The 25234-nt window shown below is 39.4% G+C and overlaps 1 protein-coding gene across 1 annotated transcript in view; it reads left to right on the top strand.

Moving 5' to 3' along the window:
- The window catches only part of LOC150078502 (store-operated calcium entry-associated regulatory factor-like), a 150240-nt gene that overhangs the window by 104432 nt on the left and 20574 nt on the right, over positions 1-25234 (top strand). Inside the window, exons 5-6 of the mRNA XM_090384289.1 lie at positions 4277-4512; positions 15602-15692. Of these exons, the coding sequence (XP_090240415.1) occupies positions 4277-4512; positions 15602-15692 (327 nt within the window). The remainder of the gene's footprint in view (positions 1-4276; positions 4513-15601; positions 15693-25234) is intronic.

The raw sequence follows: 25234 nt of genomic DNA, 5'->3' as shown, positions 1-25234 counted from the left end.
TTAAAAATCAGTTGTCTCAGGGGAAAAGAAAACCCAATGACAGAAATTAAGTATTAAGAAATAGGATATTGTCGGGTAGGGTTGAACTTTGGAGGGCCACAAACTATTGTAATACCCATGATTTTTTGCCCTCATTGAGAACCCCTGGCTTAGGCCTAACTAATTAGTAAGATGAACTAATTCAGACTCAGAAAAGAAAAATGCATGAGATGCATAAAAATTATCTTGTTATAGAGAGAAGTATGCAGTAGATATAAACTAGTTTGCAATTACGTCATAAAGGAGTTTAGGCAAGTTAAGGGCAGATTACAAGAGGGCTCTGGCAAAGCATGCAAAGAAGAAAAGCAGTTAAAACTTCTTTACTTATGTAAACACTAGAAGAAAGAAGATAAATCACATTGGTCCAGTAGTTGTAAATGGTTAAACTGTTGCTGATTCTGCTCAGATTGCTGCTTTTGTTCTTCCTACACACACGCACACACACACACACACACACACGCAACAGCAGCAGCATGTTCGACAGGCAACCAGAGAGAGTAATACTCTTGATCTGGTTACCAGCAGTGATCATTCGTGTATTAAGAATTCGCAGATAAAGGAACCACTAGGTGGCAGTGATCACAGTGTACTGATGTGGGATTTACTTAAAGATTTAATTACCATCAGGGGTAAAGGAAAGAGTTTTTGCTTCCGTAAAGGGGAATACAATGGTCTCAGACAGTTTTTAAATTCTGTACAGTGGGATCAACTGACGATGTTACCAACAGTAAATTCTAAGTGGGAAGCATTCAAGGAATTAATCGTGGATGCTACTAAAAGTTTCATACCTATTAAGAAATATTGTTCAAGGTTTAGGCCTAAATGGTTATCAAATGAACTAATGAGACTTATAACAGAGAAGAAAAATGCATGGATGCATATAAATTATCAAACGACTCAGAAGCCTATGGCAGATATAAGCTAGTCTGTAATCAAGTCACAAAGGAGGTTAGACAGGCGAAGACAGATTACGAGAAATCCTTGGCAAAAGATGCTAAGAAAAACAGCAAGGATTTCTTTACTTATATAAACTCTGAAAGGAAGGGAATGAATCTGATTGGTCCATTTGGCATCGATGGTTCGACTGTTGATGAGCCTGCTCAGATAGCAAACAAACTGAATGAGTATTTTGCATCTACATTCACACATGAAGAATTATTAAGGTTTTAAAGTGGCAGAATGTTATCAAATTGTATCAGGATACTTAATGATTTTGTAATAACTGAAAGCAAAGTGGAGGAGAAATTGTTGAAGTTAAACATAAGAAAAGCACCTGGGGTGGATGGGATCTATCCAGTTATATTAAAGGAAGCGGCAAAGCAACTAAGCAAACCCTTAGCCATAATTATGAGAGCATCCTTGGATTCAGGGGAGGTTCCCACGGACTGCAGATGTGCAAATGTATCCCCAATTCACCAAGGGGGATCGAAGGGTGACACGAGTAATTACAGACCAGTTAGTTTAACTTCTGTTCCGGGTAAAATAATGGATTCACTGGTTAAAGATGCATTGCAGGATCATCTAGACAAAACTGCAGCAATAATTCAGACACAGCATGGGTTTGTTAAGGGAGTCTTGTCTGACAAATTTGATAGGATATTATGATGTGGTTATAAAGGAACTGGATGCAAAAAATAATTTTGATATCATATATTTGGATTTGAGGAAAGCTTTTGACACTGTTGCGCATGGAAGACTATTGTACAAATTGGAGCAGAATGGTATTGGAGGTAAGTTGCTACAATGGATAAAAGGATGGTTAAGTGGGAGAAGACAGAGGGTGGTAATCAATAGGTGCTGCTCTTCGTGGACTAATGTTATTAGTGGAGTCCCACAGGGTTCGGTGTTGGGTCCACTGTTGTTTTGTATATTTATCAATGATATTGATGAAGGTATATCAGGCTTAATGTCGAAGTTTGCAGATGATACAAAGGTTGGCAGGATTGTTAATGACAGCAATGGCAGTGTGCTACTGCAACAGGATCTAGATAATTTGGGCAGATGGGCTAAGAAGTGGCAAATGAAGTTTAACCTTGACAAATGAAAAGTACTGCATATGGGTAGAAGTAACCCCAGAGAAACGTACCAACTGTGTGGTACTACACTTAAGGTGGTAGAAAATGAAAAAGGCCTGGGAGTAATTGTGCAGTCAGATATGAAGTTTTCTGAGCAATGCAGACAGGCTGCCAGGGCAGGTCATGAGGTTTTGTCAATGATATATAGGAATTTTGCTAGCAGGGAAAATGAGGTGAATTTTGCTAGCTGGGAAAATGAGGTCCCTCTGTATAAGGCAATGGTTAGGCCACGCCTTGAGTACTGCATACAGGTCTGGAGGCCTCATTTTAGAAAGGATGTAGATTTGCTTGAGCATGTACAGAGAAGGGCAACAAGATTGGTGAGGGGAATGAAGGGATCCTCTTACCAAGAGAGGCTTAAGTTCTGCAAATTGCAGCAGCTGGAGACTAGGCACCTGTGCGGTGATCTGATTGATGTGTATAAGGCCTTGGATGGGTTGAGCACGCTGAATTTTGATGGGATCCTTCCACTTGTTCAGATTACGAACCTAAGGGGGCATAAATTCAAATTAAGAAAGGACAGATGTAGAATAGATGTGCGGAAATTTGCCTTTAGCCAGCGGGTGGTGAACTACTGGAACAAACTTCCATCTGTCGTTGTGGAAGTTGATAGGTTGAATAAATTTAAGGAGGAACTGGACAGGCATTTGGAGGGAATGGTGTGATTTTTTTTTTTTTTTTTTTTGGCTGATGCTGCATAAGTTCATACACTTGCTTTCTTGCATCACATGCCACTACTACATACACATACACACAAGGAATTTTTAGGGGTGGGGGATACCAGACATTTATTAAATTCTAACAGAAAGCTGAATGAATTGGTGGTAACCTAGAGAGTATTGGAAGAGACACTGCTGAAGCCTGGTGTAAAAAAGGCACCTAGGGAAGTCAGTAATAGTATTCGCCATATAGTGCAAGGAAGCCACAGGCTTTTGCTGCACCGGCAAAAAAAAAAAAAAAAAATAAGTAGAGAAGAAAAAAAAATTATATGCTTCTCTCCTCACACAGGTAACTATCCACTTTACCTTTAAATTTACTCAAACTGTCAGCCTCAGCTACCTGTGAGGAAAACTTGTTTCAACAATTAACAACTTGCTTGCTAAAAGAAAACTTCCTACAATCTAATCTAAACCGCAACCCTGTAATTTGAATTTATGACTCCATAGTTCTAAATTCTTTATACAGTGGGAATTCCACCTTCATTCATTTTGCTGATCCCTCTCAGAGCCTTATAAACCTCAATCAGGTCCTCTGAGGTGGATGGTTGACAAGCTCTGTAGCCCACATAATCAGTCTTTCCTGATACAGCCATCTGCCAGTCTCAATATTCTAGTTGCCCATCTTTAGCCTCTTTTAAGAAGATTGGTGTTTTTTTTTTTTTTTTTTCAGATGAGGTCTCCGTATTTGAACATAATATTCCAAATATGGTCTTACAAATGCCTTATACAGTGGGATTATGACTTCCCTATCTCTACAGGATAACGTTTGATAAATCATCGATAGGTCATAATGGGCTTTCCTTGCTGCCTGTTTACACCTTTCAGAAAACTTATCTACCCATATCATAACTTCTAGCTCCCTTTCCTCCTCCACTGTTTTTAATTCAACCCCACCAAATGTATAATTAATTTGAGTTGCTTTTCCCCCAAGTGTATGACCTTGCATTTAGCAGCATTATAGTTGCCACTTCTCTGACCATCTTTGAAGTCTGTTCAAGTCATCCTGAAGCCAATCTCTGCCAATCTTTATGTCATTTGTAAATTTTGATACCATGCCTTCTATTCCTTCATTGATGTCATTTATGAAATTGACAAACAAAAGTGGTCCCAATCGATCCTTGAGGGATCCCACTCCTGACGTTACACCAATCTGAAGAATATCCATTAATCACAACCCTCTGCCTTCAGTTTTTACGATCAGTTTGTGTTATGTATTTTGCAGCTCACCACAAAATCAGTACAAAAGCCATGAATTTAGTGATATTATCCTGTTGCTTGCGGTTGAAATCGTAATCTATACTTTATATAAGACTTGCATGCACTTTTTTGGGGGGTAGTGTATACATTATTATTATTAATTAATATTTTATTTTATTTATTATTATTATTTTTTATTTATTTATTTATTTTTTTCAAGATCAGTTTGTGTTATGGATTTTGCAGCTCACCACAAAACCAGTACAAAGGCCACCGATTTAGTGATATTATCCTGTTGCTTGTAGTCGTAATCGTAATCTATGCTTTATATAAGACTTGCTTGCACACCTATCAGCAAAGTCATACGAATGATGACTACCCTGATACTGATAGTCATTTTGGTGCAGGATTCTTTGGAAACAGGTTTGGGAATAATAGTAGGCCTTCACCCCCTGGCTTCAGACAAGATTACTTTGGTGGCAGTAAGTAAATCTTTAAAAGTAATATCATTTGATATTTATAAAACTTGTATTTTAAAAATTGTATATCTTTATTAAAATAAAAACAGAAAATATTAATACAATAAATTCTAATGTTAATGGACTTCAGTTTAACTTACCTTAAAAATAATGCTCTGGTAAACCACTTATGTCATTTGTTTTAGCCATCTGTCTGAGCCTTACACACTCAGACAGATTTTATCGGACAATGACAACGTGTCAGCTATATTTAAGTTTTTACAACTTATTAATTTAAATAACTTATCTAGAATGTTTTATGTTTTATAAACGTTTTATATCGTATACTCTTTCACAATAATATATAAACAATTATAATATTATACTTTTATATTTTAAACCTTTTTGACTTGGTGAATTATAGTCTTAGACTCTAATATGTCATAAAATCTAAAACCTTGATGTAGAATTTATTGTGCTAAAAGTTTGGTTACAGAAATTGCAAATTAATAATTGAAATCCCCAACTGGAATTTGGAGAGAACAATGTGTGCAGAAAGGATAGAGAGGTTAAGAAGAGAGGACGGGTTGTGCTGTTAGTTAAGAAACACATAAAATCTAAGGAAGTGCATCCAGTTGACATTGGTCAACAGTGCAATGTTGAGTCAGTTTGGTATGACATAAGCACTGGGAAAGGGAAAATGAGAGTAGGAGTGTGTTATAGGACTAATGACTATGACTCTGAGAAGTACAATGAACAATTGTGCAGAGAAATAGGCAACCAGAAGAAGTAATACTCTTGACCTGATTATCAGCAAAGATATGAGGGGAAGGGTTTTTGCTTTCATAAAGGTGACTACAGTGGTTTCAGACATTTTCTAAGTTCTATACAGTGGGATCAACTGATAATAGGTGGTAGATGACTCTCATCAACCGGTGAAATACCACCACTTCGTTTATTGGAGGCTTGAAGTGGTGGAACCCATGTTTAGTCTCTAGAGCTAAGTTCCGGTCAACCGTTCCCTATCTCTTCCATCATGCAGTATGATTGATGACTTTTGAGGTTATGATGAACGTCGTGGTGAGATCCAATATTCCTTACATTTCGAGGGTACAGCTCTAAAACGGTGTTCACAAGCCGGCCGCTAGTTAGTACACTGGACTGAACCTATTGGTAACTCTCTAGGAAGCTTCCGGATCAGCTAGTGTATAATCTTGCTACCTCTACTCTGCCAGATAGTGACTGGAGGGAGTCCGAGTAGTGTGTATGCGGGGAGCATTGTTGAGGCCACGTTATGTCAAGGATCTGGGTATATTCTTACCACGTGTACGCCATATCCAAAAATTTCATTACTTCATACAGCATGTCCCACCTACTTTTTCTTACTATTGAATACACCATGAATTGTCAAACTAATAGAGCAAGCTTATCTGCGAAAAGATCTAAACCTCCCAAGGACTTCCTAATTCATTTCACAAATGTACGTGGTCTCAATTCTAATCTCAACGATGTCCATTTCCACTTGCAGTCTGCCAAACCCCATGTACTTTTCCTGACAGAATCTCAGTTATCGGTTGATTCATCTACTGCTCATCTCAGATGCCCAAATTATTCGCTGTATGATTCCGAAAGGAATCATACAGCGAAAGGTGGTACTTGTGCATATGTCCGTTCTGATATTCCCTGTCAGAGACTTGGCAATTTGGAATCTCCTCTCTTTGATCTTCTCTGGCTTAAAATCTCTCTACCTCATTGTGTCAAATTCATGTGTTGTCTCTACCGTTCTCCCAACTCCACTAATCACTTGGAGCTCTTTGACTTCCTCTCTTTGCAACATGACTTTCTCCAGTCCAACTTTCCTAACAGTGAAGTAATTTTCCTTGGTGATTTTAATGTTCACAACTCCAGCTGGGGTGCCTCCGTAGCCAGGTGGGAAGGAGCAGCAGTGCGTAGCACACGCTTCTTGATTAGACCGGGGTTCGAGCCCGTCACCACCAAATACGGAGGATGCGGAACGGTCAGGGAATTACCACCGCACCGGAGCAATATGGCCTTAGTTGCTAATGCTCCTAAAAACCAAACAACAACAACTCCAGCTGGCTTCCGTTTTCTAGTCACACCGACCCAGCAGGTCGAGATGCTGAGGCTTTTGCAATTACTAATGACCTAGCACAGATTGTTCATTTACCTACAAGAATACCGGACAATTCTAATCATACAGCCAATACACTTGATCTTTTTCTCACAAACAACCCTTCTAAGTACACGGTCAAAGTGAGAGGTCCTTTAGGCACTTCAGATCACAACTTGGTGATTGTCTCTTCTCCAATGGAACCTTTATCTCTTGGCTATTCCCAACCACGTGTTGTTTGGCATTACAAGAATGCAAAATGGGATGACCTGCGAGACTTCTTTTCTTCTTTTCCTTGGTCGGATTACTGTTTCAAAACTTCTGATGTCAACGTTTGCTCAGATCGTGTCAGTGAAATTATTCTTGCAGGAATGGAATCCCTTATCCCACACTCCACTTTAAAATCTCGTCCTTTATCTAAACCTCGGTTTTCCAATAAATGTGTTAAGGCTGTCCAAGAGAAGAATGTTGCATATCGTAATTGGCTTGTTTCTAATTCTTCAGTTTCATTTTCTGCTTACACCAAAGCTCGCAACAGTTGTAAAGCAGTTATTAATCAGTCCAAACTAGAGTTTGAACAGGCTAAGAGTAGAAAACTTGCTTCTTGCCCTAATGGTAGCCGAGCATTCTGGTCTCTTGCCAAAGCTATTGGTCGCAACTTTTGCCCATCTCTGCTCCCACCTCTGTCCAAACCAGATGGTTCTGTTGCCACTTCAGCCAAGGATAAAGCTGACCTGCTAGCATCCCATTTTTCTTCCAGCTCATGTATTAATGATCTTGGTAAAACACCTCCCACCATTCCCAACACGCTCCATTCAATGCCTCCTGTGGTCTTCCGTCAAAAGGATATCAGAAGGATTTTGATGAATCTTGATGCTAAGAAAGCTCGTCCTGATGGTATTTCTCCACTTGTTCTCAAAACATGTGCTCCTGAACTTACTTCTATTTTTTGCCGCCTTTTTTCACTTTCTTATTCCAAAGGTGTTTTTCCTTCTGCTTGGAAATTTGCTCATATCCAGCCAGTTCCTAAAAAGGGTGACAAATCCCTCCCATACAATTATCGTCCCATTGCAATTACTTCTACTCTTTCTAAAGTAATGGAGAAATCAATTAACCGCCAACCAGTGACTCCATTATTTTACCCGGAACAGAAGTTAAACTAACTGGTCTGTAATTACTGGTGTCACCCTTCGAACCTCCTTTGTGAATTGGGGATACATTTGCACATCTCCGGTCCGTGGGAACCGCCCCTGAATCCAAGGATGCTCTCATAATTATGGCTAAGGGTTTGCTTAGTTGCTTTGCCGCCTCCTTTAATATAACTGGATGGATCCCATCCACCCCGGGTGCCTTTCTTATGTTTAACTTCAACAATTTCTTCTCCACTTTGCTCTCAGTTATTACAAAATCATTAAGCACACTGCTACAATTTGATAACCTTCTTCCATTTTCAAACTGTAATAATTCCTCACATGTGAATGTAGATGCAAAATACGCATTCAGTTTGTTTGCTATCTGAGCAGGATCATCAACAGTCGAACCATCGATGTCAAGTGGACCAATCATATTCATCCCCTTCCTTTTAGAGTTTATATAAGTAAAGAAATCCTTGCTGTTTTTCTTAGCATCTTTTGCCAAAGATTTCTCGTAATCCGCCTTTGCCTGCCGAACCTCCTTTGTGACCTGATTACAGACTAGCTTATATCTGCCACAGGCTTCTGCGTCGCCTGATAATTTATATGCATCCCATGCATTTTTCTTCTCTGTCACGAGTCTCATTAGTTCATTTGATAACCATTTAGGCCTAAAACTTGAACAATATTTCTTCATCGGTATGAAAAGTCTAGTAGCTTCCACGATTAATTCCTTGAATGCTTCCCACTTAGAATTTATGTTTGTAACATCGTCAGTTGATCCCACTGTACAGAATTTAAAAACTGTCTGAGACCACTGTACTCCCCTTTACGGAAGCAAAAACCCTTTCCTTTACCCCTGACGGTAGTTACCTCTTTGAGTAAATCCCACTGCAGCACACTGTGATCACTGCCACCACTGGTTCCTTTATCTGCAAATTCTTAATACACGAATGATCACTGCTGATAACCAGATCAAGAGTATTACTTTCTCTGGTTGCCTCTCGAACATGCTGCTGCAGAAAACAATCATCCAATAAATCCACAAAAGTCTGACTAGCGTGTGAGTGACCAACCCACAAGTTCCAGTCAATATCTGGGAAGTTAAAATCCCCCATTATAAGACATTCTGATTTACTGGCCCACTATTTCTCTGTACAATTGTTCATTGTACTCATTCGAGTCATTAGGCCTATAATTAGCCCCGGGGGCTCACATCTGGTGAGTATGGGCTTGGCACACCCAGGGTCCTGAGCTGGATATCATCATTCTTCTCTCTTTCTTGGTGATTCCCTTCTATTTTTGACTTTCTCTCTCTCACAGGGTTACTTGGGAACTTTTTTTTTTCCTGGTTCAGCATAAGCCTCAGGCTTCCTTGCATCATATGGTTATTAATAATAATAATAATAATAATAATAATAATAATAATAACTCTTAAACTACCTAGAAACCTTCCGTCTGATCAATGATCACCAGTATGGATTCCGTCAGTGTCGATCCACTGGTGATATCCTGGCTTATGTTACCCATTTATGGACTAATTCAATGGAACAGTTCGGTGAAACACAAGTAGTTGCTCTTGACATCTCAAAGGCTTTTGATTGTGTTTGGCATAAAGGTCTTCTAAACAAGCTTCCATCTTATGGTTTGCCAACTGTTTTTAGTAATTGGTTATCCAGTTTTCTCTCTGATCGCTCACTGAGGGTGATGGTAGATGGCTCTCTGTCTTCTAACTTCTCCACTAATGCCGGTATCCCCCAAGGTTCAGTTCTTTTCCCCCCACTCTTTTCCTCTTGTATATTAATGACCTTCTTCCATTGACTGGAAATCCTATCCATAGTTTTGCCGATGATAGCACATTGCATTCCACTTTCCATTTTGAGAAACCTTGTCCTGCTCAATCAGCTTCAACTTCTCGAAAATCTGCTACCAATTCCTTAAATGCCGATCTTCAGGTAATTCTCCAGTGGGGCAAAGATAACTTAGTTGATTTCAACCTTTCTAAAACTCAGTCTTGTCTTATATCTCGCAAAAAGGATTCTTCTGCTCCTATGCTTATCTTTAGTGACACTGATTTCTAGGCAAAATGAAATATCTCTTTTGGGATTACCCTGACTTCTAATCTCTCTTGGCACAAGCACATTACAAATATTGCTTCCTCTGCATCTAAAAAACTTGGTTTTCTCTTTCGCTCTTGGCGTTACTTTTCTTCCAAACAGCTGCTCACTCTGTATAAATCGCAAATCCGCCCTGCCATGGAATATTGTTCCCACATCTGGGGTGGTGTCCCCAAAACCTCTCTCAACCTTCTTGATTCCATTCAGAAGAGGGCAGTTAGTTTAATTAATGGTTCATCTCTAACAGAGTCTCACACTCGCTTTCTCATAGACGTACTGTTTCTGCTGCATGCCTCTTCTACAGATACTTCCATGGGCACTGTTCTTCTGAATTGGCTCTATAATTCCCACTCTCTCTTTCAAAACAGTCCGAACACGTGCCGCCACCAGCCAACATCCATTTATTCATTCAACTGCTGTTTTCTGGAACAACCTTCCTTCATATGTATTTCCTGAAAATTACAATCTACCGAAGTTCAAGTCCAATGTCAACAAATTTCTTCTTTCATCTTCTCAACCTCTAACCCAAGCACGGTACCCCAAACACGAGAGGTACACGGTACCTCTCGTGTTTGGGGTTCACATCTTCTTCTTCTTCTTCTTTAATGCTGCCGAATGGCATTTGCGACTTCGTTTTGATATTGTTCTCTGTCTAGCGCTGCGTGTAGAATTTGTGCTGTTGTCATGTGAAGCCAGGTGTTGATGTTATCTAGCCATGCCATTTTCGGTCTGCCTGGGCGTTTCTTGCCTTCAATCTTTCCCTCCAGGATGAGTGGTAATAGGTGTTATTTTTGTTGGTTCCTAGCGATGTGACCTAGGTATTTGCATTTCCTGCTGATGATGGTTTTGAGCAGGTCCCGTTCCGTGTGCATGTCCTGCAGGACCTGTGCGTTGGTTATCTTGGCTGTCCACGGAATTTTCAGCATTCTTCGGTAGAGCCACATTTCGAAGGCCTGGAGCTTTTTTGTAGTGGCTGATGTTAGAGTCCAGGTTTCTACACCGTAGAGCAGTATTGGTCAGATGTAGCATTTCAATGTGCGTAATTTGAGCATGATGTTCAAGCTTCTGTCGGTGAGGAGGGTTCTCCATTTGGTGAATGCCTGCCTGGCTTGTTCAATTCTGCTTTTGATTTCGGCCTCATGGTTCAGCTGGTCATCAATGAGTACTCCGAGATACTTGAAGCGGTGCATTTGCTCTAATTTTTCGTTGTTTAGTTTGATCGTGATTTTGCTTGCAGTCCTGCTGACCTTCATCACCTTTGTTTTCTTTTTGTTGATTCGTAGCCCCCATGCTTGGCTTTCTATGTCCACTTCGTTCAAGATGGTCTGTAAATCTTGTTCTGAATCCGCTATTAGTGCTGTGTCATCAGCATATCTTAAGTTATTGATGTAGTGTCCGTTAACTTTTATGCCGATGTTCTTGTCAGCCAGTGTTTGGTTGAAGATCATTTCCGAATAGATGTTAAAAAGAATGGGAGATAATGGACAGCCTTGCCGGACGCCTTTTTTTATTGGAATTGGGTCTGTCAGGTCGTTGTCATAGCGAAGCCGGGCTGTTTGATTCCAGTAGAGAGTTGTAATAAAGTTGATATCATTGTTTTCAAGCCCAAGTTTTCTCAGTCGGTCAATTAGGCGGTCGTGGTCTACTGAATCGAAGGCTTTCTCGTAGTCAATAAAACATATATACACGTCTTTTTGATGTTCATAGCACCTTTGTAGCAATATTTGTAAACAGAAAATTGCTTCTCTGGTGCCTAGTCCCCTGCAGAATCCGAACTGTGTGTTTCCTAGTGCACTTTCGCACTTACATCTTATCCTTTGCTGAATCACCTTGAGGAAGACTTTTAGCACCTGGCTCATTAGACTGATCAGCCTGAAGTCTTCACATTTCCGGCTGGTAGCCTTTTTTGGTAGGGCCACAAAGATGGATTGGAGCCATTCGGATGGAATGTCGTTGTTGTTGTTGTAGATTTGATTGAACCATTTCGTTAGTTGTTGGATGTTGCTGTAGTCTAGTTGTTTCAGCAGTTCCACATGAATCTGATCAGGTCCACAGGCCTTGCCTGGCTTTGTTATTCGGATGGCATGTTCCACTTCAGATGTTAATATGTGGAGATTGTCTTCCTGTGTTTGTTGTTGCGTTTCTGCCGGTTTTCTGTTGGTGCCGAACAGATTGTATATATAGCTCTTCCAGGTGTCGAGTTTGGCTTGTTTGCTTAGTATAGGTTGATTGTTGTCCGTAGATAAACTTGGGATAGGAGCCGGTTTGTAGATGTTTCCAGCTTCTTTAAGCTTCTTGTGCAGGTTATAGTTGTCATTTTTCTTGATTAGGTCTTCGATTTCTGCACACTGATCTTCCATTCATTTTTCCTTCGCCTTCCGGATTTCCTGTTTGATCTTTTGTTGTATTTCTTTGTATTTTTCCCGGTTGTTGTTGCTTTTGAATATTTTCCATTCATCCATTAGGTCTAGTATGTGCTGGGTCATCCACTGTTGTTTCTTTTTCGACGCCTGATGTCCTAGGCAGGGTTTCTGCTGTTTCATTGATGCACTGTTTGAGTGAACGCCCGAATGCTTGCACGTCTGTTGTTACTGCTTCGATCGATCGGATTGTAGTGTTGAGATGAAGCTGTACTTGTCGCCTGTTGGCGTTGTTCTTCAGTTTCTCCAGGTTGATTCTTTTTGTTGTGCTTGTGCGTTTGACTGCTCATAATTTGAGACGTAGTGTTGCTATTACTGGGTTATGGTCTGATGATATGTCAGCTCCGGGGTAAGTTTTTGCCTTGAGGACACTTGACTTATATCTGATGTTGATTAAGATGTAGTCAATTTGGTTCCTGACGATATTGTTGTCAGAGTCTTGTGGTGAGGTCCAGGTGTATAGTCGTCGAGGTGGTAGTTTGAACCAAGTGTTGGCAATGCTAAATTTTTCTTCTTGGCAGAACTGGACGAGTCTGTCGCCTCGTTCATTCCGTGTCCCCAAGCCATGTTCTCCGACTATGTTTTGTAGCTTTCCTTGACCGATTTTGGCATTAAAGTCACCGAGGATGACCGTTATGTCGTGCTTCTTCAGCGACTTTAAAGTGTTGCTTAGCTTGTCGTAGAACAATTCAATTTCTTGATCGTCTTTGTCCGCTGTTGGTGCGTAGACCTGGAGCACATTCAGGTTGATCTTGTTGCCTGCTAGCTGTAGTAGTGCGATTCGTTCCGATATTGGGGTGAAACTGGTGACTTTGTTGGCCAGTTGTTTATGGACAACAAAAGCGACGCCGTATGTCTGCTTGGTGTTCTCTTCTCCTCCGGAACAGAAGACGTGGTGGTCGTTTGATATAAACTTCTTTGTTCCAGGCCATTTGGTTTCACTTAGCCCAAGTATGTTGATGTTAATGCGTTCCATTTCTTGTAAAGCATTGGCTAGTTTTCCTGGTTGTAGTAGGCTTCTAACGTTCCATGTAGCTAGTTTCAGAAAATTCGACGCAAGCTCGGAGATTCTTAGCACCCCTGTCCCATTCAAGGGACGCCGAGACTCAGGGCCGTGGTTTATTTTGCTTGCTATCATTGAAGTTCACATAAAAAAAATAAAAATAAAAAAATATGGATGCCATTTTTGTTAATCGTCCGGGAATTGCCCATCTTTGGAGATACTTTCAAGATGTCTTTTTGACTATAATTAACATACTCCCAAATGCAGTCTTAAAATTACCTTTTACGGTGGGATTATGATCGCTCTACAAGATGTTTGATAGATCATTGATGGGACATCATGGACCCTATTTGCCACCTGCATAAAGGGGTTTTGGGGGTTATGATGAAAAGTTCTCTATGCAGGTGGCAAATAGGGTCCATTATGTCCCATAAATGATCTATCAAACATCTTGTAGAGTGATCATAATCCCACTATAAAAGGTAATTTTCAGACTGCATTTGGCAGTATGTTAGGTATAGTCAAAAAGACATATTGAAAGATCTCCAAAGGTGGGCAATTCCCGGAAGATTGACAAAAATGGCATCCATATGAGGAAAGGCTTCAAATAAATGTGTTAAATGACATCATCATGGAGGCCTTCACTGTCTAGTGAAGTCAGCAAAAACAAGTAATTGCAACACCCATTAACCTGCATTCAGATATGGATATATTTTCTTTTCTTCAAAATTACCAATCAAATGTAAAAATATCAAAATTAATAATACTGAAGTGAATTTTTTTTATTTATTTTTTTTTTTTAGTAATTTTCTATTTGTGAAAGATTCTAAATGTAAGATTTTATATTTTGCAGCATTAAAACATAGCTAAAACATTTCTGACCATTCTTGCAGCCTACCAAATAGAATGAATGCTGCTTGTCATTGATCATTAACAAATCTCCCAATCTGAAAATCATCTGCAAATTTTGACATCACACCCAATGTCCCTTTGTCCATGTCATTTAAGAAAATAAAAAAACAACAGTGATCCCAGTACCAGTTCTTAAGGGACTCCACCTCTAAAATTAGCCAAATGCATGAAGAGTTACCATCAGTCACAGCCACTCCACAGTCCGTCTAAGGAGCTTCCCAGTGATCCTGACATATTCCAGTATATACAGTAACCTCTCATGTGGGACTGAGTCAGATGTGTTGCTAAAATCCACATAAATAATGTTGGAATTATTTCTTGCTACAATCTTGTGCGTAACCCTGTCAAAATAGTTAACTGGATTAATTGAACATTATTTTCCCTCTACGAATTGTGCTGTGTTTCTTTCATGAATTTCATTTTTATTTAAATGATTATCCAGATTTTTTTCCATCTGGATTATCTCCTGCATGATGTTCCCTACTACTGAAGTCAGATTGACATGCTTTCAGTTAACCCGCTTCACTCTTACAGCCACCTTTATGTATTGAAAATATGGCAGCACATCTCCAATCTAAAGATGCCCTCATAATTAATCTTGATGATTCAATGCACTCTCTTGCCACCTCTCTCAAAATTAGGTTACATGCCATCAATTTCAGGAGCTCTTGTTGTCTACAGGCTTGTAAATTTTTCTAATAAATAGTCTTCTGTAAATGCAATATTGTTAATTTCATACTGCTACAGAAGGATTCACATAATTCCTTCTCATTGTAAAAGGGGCCTTAATCTGTAAAGATCAATGCAAAGAGTACCTGTTAATTTTATCAGCAACATCTGCTGTGTTGTTTAAAACTTTCCTGCATCCATTAAAGAGAAGTTTTAGTGTTTCTCATTCATATGTTGTTATTAACTTTTTTCCTAGAGATTGAACAGAGCTTAAAATATGTGTTTAATTTATTGCTCATTTATACTGTTCCAAAGCAGGCTACCGTGCTTATTCTTTTAGTATTACAATTATTGTTTTAGTTCTACCTAGTTGCTAGAATATTGATTTTGTCATTGCATTACCTTTACATGTATATTCATTCATCTTCATCATGTATGTTTTTGCTCTGTTTTCTGATTTATCTTATTTTGTTACAATTTAATAATATTCCTCTAAAGTAAAAAGCCACAACACAAATGACTGATAAATTATCAGTCATTTGTGTTGTGGCTTTTCACTAAAGTTGCAGCTTACTTTTTTAACATAAAAAAATTAAAATTAAGAAATTTTAATTATTACATTAGAAATATATATTGTAATTCTATTTTCAGTCATCAGATGAAGTAATAAAAAATAAATTTTTGCATATACAGTATATATAAAACCTTTAAAAATTTGTATTTTAAAGGCTGTTCGGGAAGCAGTTCATCGAATGGCACAAATTTTTGGTCTGGAGCCATGACTGGGGGCTTGCTGGGATATATGTTTGGTAGGAGAACGTAAGTAAATTTTTGTTTTTAATATATATATATATATATACTGTGCTGCCACTTTATTAGGCACACCTACCTAGTAGCGTGTTGAGCCTCCTTTAGCCTTCAAAACAGCCTGAATTCGTCTAGGCATAGATTGAACAAGATGCTGAAAACGGGCAGGAATGGAGTACCATGCAGTTCCTTGATATTCGATGGTGTAGGCCTGCAGCGAACAGCCCTTTCCAGCTCATCCCAAAGATGTTCAATAGGATTGAGATCTGGGTACTGAGCAGCCCACTGCAGCAAAGAAAAGTCATTGTCATGTTCCTGGAACCATTCCATAGTGATCCAGGCTTTGTGCACTGGCGTATTATCCTGCTGGAAGTAAACATCTGACTGAGGATAAACTGTCAACATGAACGGATGCACTTGGTCAGCAACAATGTTTAGGTACAGTGTGGAATTCAAACGTGAATCTATGGGTATCAATGGACCCATCGTGTGCCAATAAAACATTACCCACACCATAACACTGCCCCCACCACCTTGCACAGCAGTTGTCAGACATGATGGATCCATGGATTCATGTTGTTTTTGCCAAATTCTGAGCCTTCCATCAACATGATGCACCAGGGACTTCGACTTGTCAGACCAAGCAACTGTTTTCCAATCCTCGATAGTCCAGTGCTGGTGTTACTGTGCCCACAGGAGGTGTGCTCTCTTGTTCTTCATTGATAACAAAGGACACAATGTGGCCGTCGGCTGTTTTAGCCCATTCACGACAAAGTGCGACTAGTGGTCCGTTGCGATATTTTGTTCTGCATGCCAAGGTTGTATTCTGACGTGATGTGCAACGTTGTGGCCCGTCTGTTTGCTTGCACAATTCTAGCCATCCTCCTCTGACCTCTCTCATCAACAAGCGATTTTCTTCCACAGGAGTGCCATTGAGAGGATATTTTCTGTTTGTTGCACCATTCTCGATACACCCTTGAAACTGTGGTGCGTGAAAAGTTCAGGAGAACTGCTGTTTCAGAGATGCTTTGTCCAGTACATCTTGCACCTACTACCATGCCACATTCGAAGTCCGTTAGATCACTCCTTTTCCCCATTTTTGCTACTGTTTGTATGCTTAACTGATATTAGAAAGGTTCTGCTGCATTTATATCCACAACTTGGTCATGTGACTTGCAACGTTGTGGGACTAACCGTTTTTGTGCACGGCAGGGGTGTACTTAATAAAGTGGCAGCACAGTGTATACTGGGTGGTTATAAAATAAGTTTCCCTATTCAGGAGACCCTAGTGTCAAAACGGTTAGAGATAGCGCTGTGAAAATCAATGGGTATGTCATTTAGGGTATGTAGAAGCGATTTATAGAAGGAAAAAAATTAGTTCAAATTTCTGCCACAGGGGAGAAATTGGCATTGTAAACATGAGATGAAAACTTGGGATTAGATTTTAATATCAGAACTTAGAAATCTACAGATATTGTTCTGTGTGCTTTGCTTCACTTGAGATGACATTCTGAAAACGGCGTATTGCGTGCGACACAGTTTTGTGTAGCATCTCTTTGGGGATGTTGGCTACATGCTGTTTAATGCTTGCTTTCAAATCAACAAGCGTCTGTATGTCACCACAGTAAACTCTGTCTTTCGTTTCCGAAATGTTGAATGGAGCACTTCCTTCATTTGTCGACCAACGTGGGGAGAGGCACCATCTTGCATGAACACTATGGTCTCCATTGCCTTTCTTGCAGAGCGAGAATAATGTGATCTCTTAGAAGAGAGCACAGTAACATGCACTAGTTACCATACATCTTACAGGGCCATGAGGTGTAGATTCTTCAAAGAAAAATGGTCTGATTATAAACTCTACTGTGAATCCACACCAAACTGTATGGACTTTGTAGTGGTCTTTCATGCACAGCAGATGGACGATATTCAGTGGTTTTGTGCATTTACAGCCCCATGAAGAGTGAAATGTGCCTAATCAAACTACAAGATCATTCAAGCTCATGTATCATCAAGTTCCATACGAGGCAGAAATTGTAGAGCAAAATCTATTCGTTGTTACTGATCACAAGACTCTTAGTTCTTGCACTACGTGAATCTTGTATGGGAACCAGCATAAAGTTATTCAAAGCACTTTACGTACAGTAGACCAAGGAAGGTTAAAGTCTCTTGACACACCTCTGGCGTTACTGACTGGTAGTTTTTTTTTTTTTTTTTATTTGGTAGTTGTTGGCACATCGGCTTCTGTGGTCATATTGCACCTCCCAAGGTTTTTGCAGTACTTTGATCCAAGCCCGAGGTGGGAATCGAACCCGCGACCTTTGGGTTGCCGGGCAGGTACTTTACCCACTCGGCTAGCCCGGTCGGCTGACTGGTAGTGTTTTACATTCTGACCATTGCAACCACCACTTCATCCACTACCTCTGTTTTGATTTGTGGTCGTCCCCTGCCTGGAATTACATCTAACTCTCTAGTCACTTCAACTTTCTTTATTAGTTTTCGAAGCCCCACTGACGTCAAAAGTCCTTTACACAAGCCTTTAAGTTTCCAATATTCACATAGTGCTGCATTAGCGTTACTATTATTCTGGTAGAACAGTTTTATTAAAAGAGCAGGTACCTTTTTGTAAAAGCTATAATGGTTATTGACGGTGGCATTGGCCTTTCTGCTTTTATCTAATAGGATGCCAGTTGCACAAACAGTGTCTTGAAGTAAATGACAACTTTTACATATGTGCAGTGTCATTTTCTCCTTGTGGCAGAAATTTGAACTAATTTTTTTCTTCTACAAATCGCTTCCCAATGCCCTAAATGACATACCCACCAATTTTAACATTGCTATTTCTAACCATTTTGATACTAGGGTCTCCGGAATAGGGAAACTTACTTTATAACCACCCGGTATATATCCCAAAATATTCATACTAAGAGCTATTTCTTATGAAAATGATAAAATATGTTTTCTGATTATTGTAATCATATTTATAACTGGTATTGTTTTACTCACAGCAACTGTTTGTTAGCCAGCATCTGTATCACAGCCTTCTGCCTCCTGCTCCACAGCCACCCTGTTCCACTTATACAATAACCTCTTGTGCATTACTGAATGAAACATTACTAAAATCCAAATAAACCATCACAAAATTATTTCCTGTATCCAGTTCATGAGTGGCTGTCAAAATAGCTAATTAGGTTTGGTTAAACGTGATTTTTCCTTAACAAAACTGTTATATATCCTTCAATTCTGTATCCTTCAGAATCCCATTTTTATCTAGATGTCCCTGTATTGCATTCTTTCTGTATTATTGCCTTCACGCATGCCACTGAAGTCAGACTGCAGGCTCATAGTAAGCTTTGAAGACACCCTGTGCAAAGCTGGGGATCCTTTTCAGAGCTAAAAAAACTAAACATTTATGAAAATCTAATAAATGAATAATGCACTTAAATCACACTTGCACTGTTATTAGCAAATAGCAGGCACAGATAGTCTGTGTTGAGAGCTAAAGGCATGAGAAACTGATATTATGGTTGTTGTTGGCCCATAAGGACTCAAATTCAACACCTATGGCTGAAGCTTGCTAAAATATTGGCATGTGTCTGGCATGCTTCATTCTTGGCCAAACGAATCAAAGATGTGCAAGCCCACCCATCCATCGAGCCTAATTATTTTTATTTATTTTTTTGTAATTTACTCTTGATCAGATTGTCGCCCTGTGCAGTCGCACTGCCCTTACTATGTCCCTGTCAGACTGTTCAGTATGTAGTTACCACTTTGCTGATCCAGGGAATCTCTTCCTGAGTCCAACAGTGTTCTCATCATAATGTCTCTCTTTATTTTCAGTTTAACTGATTTGGATTTATATAATTAACAGGGAATCTGTTTCCCCATCTGTCAGAAAGTTATAACCTGGATTGCTAAGGAAACATCCTAATGCACAGTTCATTCTTTTACTCTAGTTCTTGCATTCCTATTGAAAATCGTAAGAATTTATTAAGGCAAATTACTGTGCAAGAAAACCCATGTTTATATGATAAGTTAAAGTCAAGGGACTATGCAAATAAAAATTTAATGCTTACGGCCCTATTCAACAAAAAAAAAAAAAAAAAAAAAATTATTGCAAACATAGTTTTCAGAGGCATAACATGTCTCACAATATTTCTTTTCTCCCTCCTTTAACACTTCTGACACTGCATACCATAGTCTTTCTTCTTATTTTGATTTTCATCACAAAATGATGGCAGCCATTCAATCTGTCTTCTGCAAAACAACTTTTTCCAGCATTAGTTTCAAACCTTTCAACATAATAGCTTACATGTAACCAGCAACTAGTTGGTTGTCAGCTATTGTGACTAATGCTACTTTATTTGTTTTCTTTATTGGAAGAAGGAAGAATTTTGAAGATAAACTCTGCAACTTAAGTCCTATTACTGCTTGCAAATTGCTCATAGAACACTGGAAGCATTACACTGAAAATTGGATCATTTTATTAACTATTCATTGGCTTATGCTCTTAACAAAGGCAGAAGAAATTTGCCACTAGATAAGACTAGCTTGCTTTATTGTTGCATTAATTGTTGAATTAACCTGTGTAGAGAATACATAAATTTAATTTTTGCACGTTAAATGGAAGAAATTTAATAAACTTTGCTCTTTATTTTTTATTGTTTGTTATGTTATTCATTAGTTATTCAACTGATGATAACAATGTGATTGATCACTTGAACCTGGCAGGAATCTTGGGAAATCCGAATTGGAAGTTTATATGTTTAACTAATGTTACCGCAATCTTGATAGCTTAGTATTTAAGACATATATAAAAATTGATGCAGTTACATTACAGGAATCTGTAGAATCATTACTTTGATCATTTTTGTTTATCTTTAAAAAATGGTCCCATCTTATTTAATATTAAGATTATGAATAGTTGTTAATACTAAAAATGAATAACTGGTAAACATGCACAGTGATAATTTAGTGAGATTAGTTGGTGATTTAGCCCTTATTAAGGAAGGAAGGAAATTTGAAACAAATTTGAAGGAAATTTGGAGTTATGATAAAGCTGAAAGATTTTGCTAATAAACAAGAAATACAGAAAAATTAAGAGGGATGATTGTTTTTTTTGCAGACTGCTGCAAGAACTTATCTTTATTGTCATCATCTCAATCTTCTGTGGATTTCTTCTCAAAATACTGTCCCTTAAACTTTACTCAGTTTTGCCACCCACGCTTTAAATGCTTCTTGCACGCCACTTTTCAAAAGACTGCAAAGTGTTTCCATTGTGACTCTGCGACCATTGTTGTCAGACACAAAATGCTTGCCTTTCAGAGCTTTCTTCAGACTTGGAAACAGGAAGAAATCACACAGAGCTAAGTCCGGGATAAGGGGGATGTGGCAGATCCTCAGCACCTCTGGCAGTGATCACTGGCTGCACAATATTTGCTGTATGGGGCCAGGCATTGTCTTGATGGTAAAACCACTTCACACCAGAAAGTTCTTGATGTTTCTCACAAATGGCTGGCAAATTTTGACTCTGAGAACCTCAGAGTATCTTTTCTTATTTGTAGTTGTTCCACTAGGGCACAAAATGTGTAACAAGAATGCCTTTTATGTCAAAAAACAGAAGAACCATTTCTTTGTCAGCCAAATGAGAAGCTCGAAATGTCTCAGGTCTTCATGAATCGGAGTGCTTCCACTCACTCGACTGTTGCTTTGTCTTTGGATCATAGTGAAAAATTCAAGTTTCATCACAAGTCACTATTCGATTTAAGAAGTTTTGACCCTGTATTTCAAAGCGATCAATCATTTCTTTGCATAAGTCTGCTCTTTGCTGTTTTTTGTTCTGGAGTCAAATTGTGTGGAATCCAATGGGCACAGATTTGTGACATGTTTAGGTTATCTTTCACAATATTGTGAGCACTGCCATATGAAATGGACATTCTAACAGCTAATTCATGAAGTGTAATTCTCCTGTCTTCATTCAAGATTTCCTGGGCTTTTGCGATTTGCTCAGGAGTTGTTGAGGAGGAAGGCTGATGGGGGTCTTGTGTCATCTGCAACAGACTCACGGCCTTCGCTGAATTGCTTGTGCCATTTAAATATGCCCATCCTACCAAGACACTCATTACCATACACTTCATTCATCTCTTTAACTGTTTCTGATGCATTTAAGCCCCATCTGACACAAAATAACAAATCACATATCGCTGTTCAATCTGTATGTCAGACATGATGCTTGCTTCAAAACGATCGCCAGTGACACATGGCTAAAAAAAGCCTCTTCATGCAACACTAGCTTGACAAGTACTGCTTGCACACACGGAGTCTGCTCAGTAGCGATCAGGGAGAGTGCCTCTAGCAGCAGTTATGGAAAGTTTGTGTGGTAAACATAAAATCTTGCACCGGTCCATGAATTGAATGATGACCCCTCGCACAATGATACTGTTATGCCTCAGTTGCAGTATATGCATGTGGTGCAACAGTAAATGCAACCAAGTTGAGGTTAATGTCTCATGTGAACAAAGTTGATGCTCTTGTTCAACAGAAGCAACTTATTGGTGAAGTTGGAGATTCCTAAATTTATTCAGAAGAGAAGCAAGTCTCAACCTCATTGTTATTATTGCCATATGATTGGACACAACAAAAGAGTTTGCCCAAAATTACATTGACTTGCAAAATCTGATAGGTTTCAATCTGGTGTCAAATCCCAGGTAAAAATTTCTGATACTCAAAAGGCAGTGAAACATAATAGTCACTTAAGTAGTAGCAAGCAAATTGCTAAGGAATTTCAGTTTAATTGGGCTATGATTCCTGATAATAAGCATGGTGAGAGACAAATAACATTTTATTGAAATGTGTAGTGATGCTTATATGAGCTACTCATTTCTTAGTGATCCTTCTTGATGATGGACAGATTTTATACTTCTTTAAATGTTTATATGGATGAGATGATAAATTGTAATGCTCCATTAGACAAACTTTGTTGGTATAAAGAGGTTTTATCAATAGGATAAAAAAAAAAAAAAAGATTCCAAAGATCTGCTGTGGCATTACGCCATTTCAGGTAGTCAAAATTTTTGGTCCAACAAATCATTAATTTAAAGTCACATGAGATGACTGATTTTGTAATTGTGGCTCCCAGATCTTATACTTTTGGAATCCAGGCATTGATTGTAGAACAGTCTCACATAAATTAACATCACCTTGTCTTGTGACTGGATTCCCTAGTGTGGCTTGATTGTGCTTTGAATTTTAAAAATAAGACCATCCAAATACATGGGCTCGATAACAAACTTGAAGTATGTGAAAAATTGACTTTGCAAAGAAAGTGCTGGTGAAAATATCATTGATTTTATGTATGAACCTGCAGTAGAGAAAAACAACTCCAAATGTGTAAGCCAACAGAAGAATGTTGACTCATTTACAATTGCAAAAGCCTCAGCATCTCGACCAACTGGGTCGGTGTGACTAGAAAACGGAAGCCAGCTGGAGTTGTGAACATTAAAATCACCATGGAAAATTACCTCACCGTTAGGAAAGTTGGACTGGAGAAAGTCAAGTTGCAAAGAATGGAAGTCAAAGAGCTCCAAGTGATTAGTGGAGTTGGGAGAACGGTAGAGACAACAGATGAATTTGACACAATGAGGTAGAGAGGTTTTAAGCCAGAGAAGATCAAAGAGAGGAGATTCCAAATTGCCAAGTCTCTGACAGGGAATATCAGAACGGACATATGCACAAGTACCACCTTTGAGGCGAAAGGAATCATACAGCGAATAATTTGGGCATCTGAGATGAGCAGTAGATGAATCAACCGATAACTGAGATTCTGTCAGAAAAAGTACACGGGGTTTGGCAGACTGCAAGTGGAAATGGACATCGTTGAGATTAGAATTGAGAGCACATATATTTGTGAAATGAATTAGGAAGTGCTTGGGAGGTTTAGATCTTTTTCGCAGATAAGCTTGCTCTATTATTTTGACAATTCATGGTGTATTCAATAGTAAGAAAAAGTGGGTTGGACATGCTATATGAAGTAATGAAATTTTTGGATATGGCGTACACGTGGTGAGAATATACCCAGATCCTTGACATAACGTGGCCTCTGCAATGCTCCCCGCATACACACTACTTGGACTCCCTCCAGTCACTATCTGGCAGAGTAGAGGTAGCAAGATTATACACTAGCTGATCCGGAAGCCTCCTAGAGAGTTACCAATAGGTTCGGTCCAGTGTACTAACTAGCGGCCGGCCTGCGAACACCGTTTTAGAGCTGTACCCTCGAAATGTAAGGAATATTGGATCTTGCCATTGACACATTGACATTCATCATAACCTCAAAAGTCATCAATCATACTGCATGATGGAAGAGATAGGGAAGGGTTGACCAGAATGTAGCTCTAGAGACTAAACATGGGTTCCACCACTTCAGGCCTCCAATAAGCAAAGTGGTGGTATTTCACCGGTTGATGAGAGTCATCTACCACCTAGTACTGCCTGGTAACGTAGAGGGTCGGCGTTCCTCCATGTGGTTTGGGTGCCACACCTCGGCCCCTGCTTATGTTGGGTCACACCTGGGTGGTCACCCACCATGTACTTGTGCATGGAGGTTATACCCAGGATTACTAATAGTCCCACCATCGTGAAGGTGCAAGCAGAGGATTTGGCTGTCACAGACCGTCTGGACTTCGCTGAAATTGGGTCCACTTGACTTGAGTGTCGCCCAAATATCAGTTCCATCAGCGTTTTAGACTCCCAGGTAGCAAGTACAGCTTGTCTGGCATATCTGAGAGAATGTCTGTGACAACCTCAAGGACCAAGGTATTGTACTACCTCGAATAAATAGCACGTCACCAGTGGAGAAGACTACTATTACCTATTTTCAGTGGATACCACCACCCAGACGGTACCATTTCAAAGCTTGTTGACTTCTCCTTGGTGGGTGGGCAGGTACCCTGGTGTTGCAATAGTGTAGAAAAGGCATGCAGCAGAAACAGTACGTCTATGAGACAGCAATTGGAGAGACTGTTAGAGATGAGTCATTAATTAACCTAACTATTGCCCTTTTCTGAATGGGATCTAGAAGCCTGAGAGAGGTTTGGGGGGCACCACCCCAGATGTAGGAACAATATTCCATGGTAGGGCAGATGTGCGATTTGTACAGAGTGAACAGCGGTTTGGAAGAAAAGTAACACTGAGAGCGAAAGAGAAAACCAAGTTTTTAGATGCAGAGGAAGCAATATTTGTAATGTGCTTGTGCCAAGACAGATTAGAAGTCAGGGTAATTCCCAAAAGAGATATATCATTTTGCCTAGAAATTGGAGTGTCACCAAAGATAAGTCCACATCATTGGAGTGTCACCAAAGACCAAATCATAGTATCCAATCAAATTGGTCAAACAAGACTTTCCCTTAACAAAACCATGCTGCGTCTGAGCTATAACTGAATTCTTGTCTAGATGATACAGCAGTGCTTCTTTACTAGTGCCTCCATTAATTTTCCCGGAAGAGAAGTTAAACCAACAGGTCTATAATTACTTGTGTTGCCCTTTGATCCTCCTTTGT

This window comes from Mastigoproctus giganteus, chromosome 11 (assembly GCF_048544385.1).
Source record: "Mastigoproctus giganteus isolate SK-2022 chromosome 11, ASM4854438v1, whole genome shotgun sequence".
Classification (NCBI taxonomy): Eukaryota; Metazoa; Arthropoda; class Arachnida; order Uropygi; family Thelyphonidae; genus Mastigoproctus; species Mastigoproctus giganteus.
Note: the sequence above shows the minus strand (reverse complement) of the source record. Positions and strands in the feature narration are given on the sequence as shown.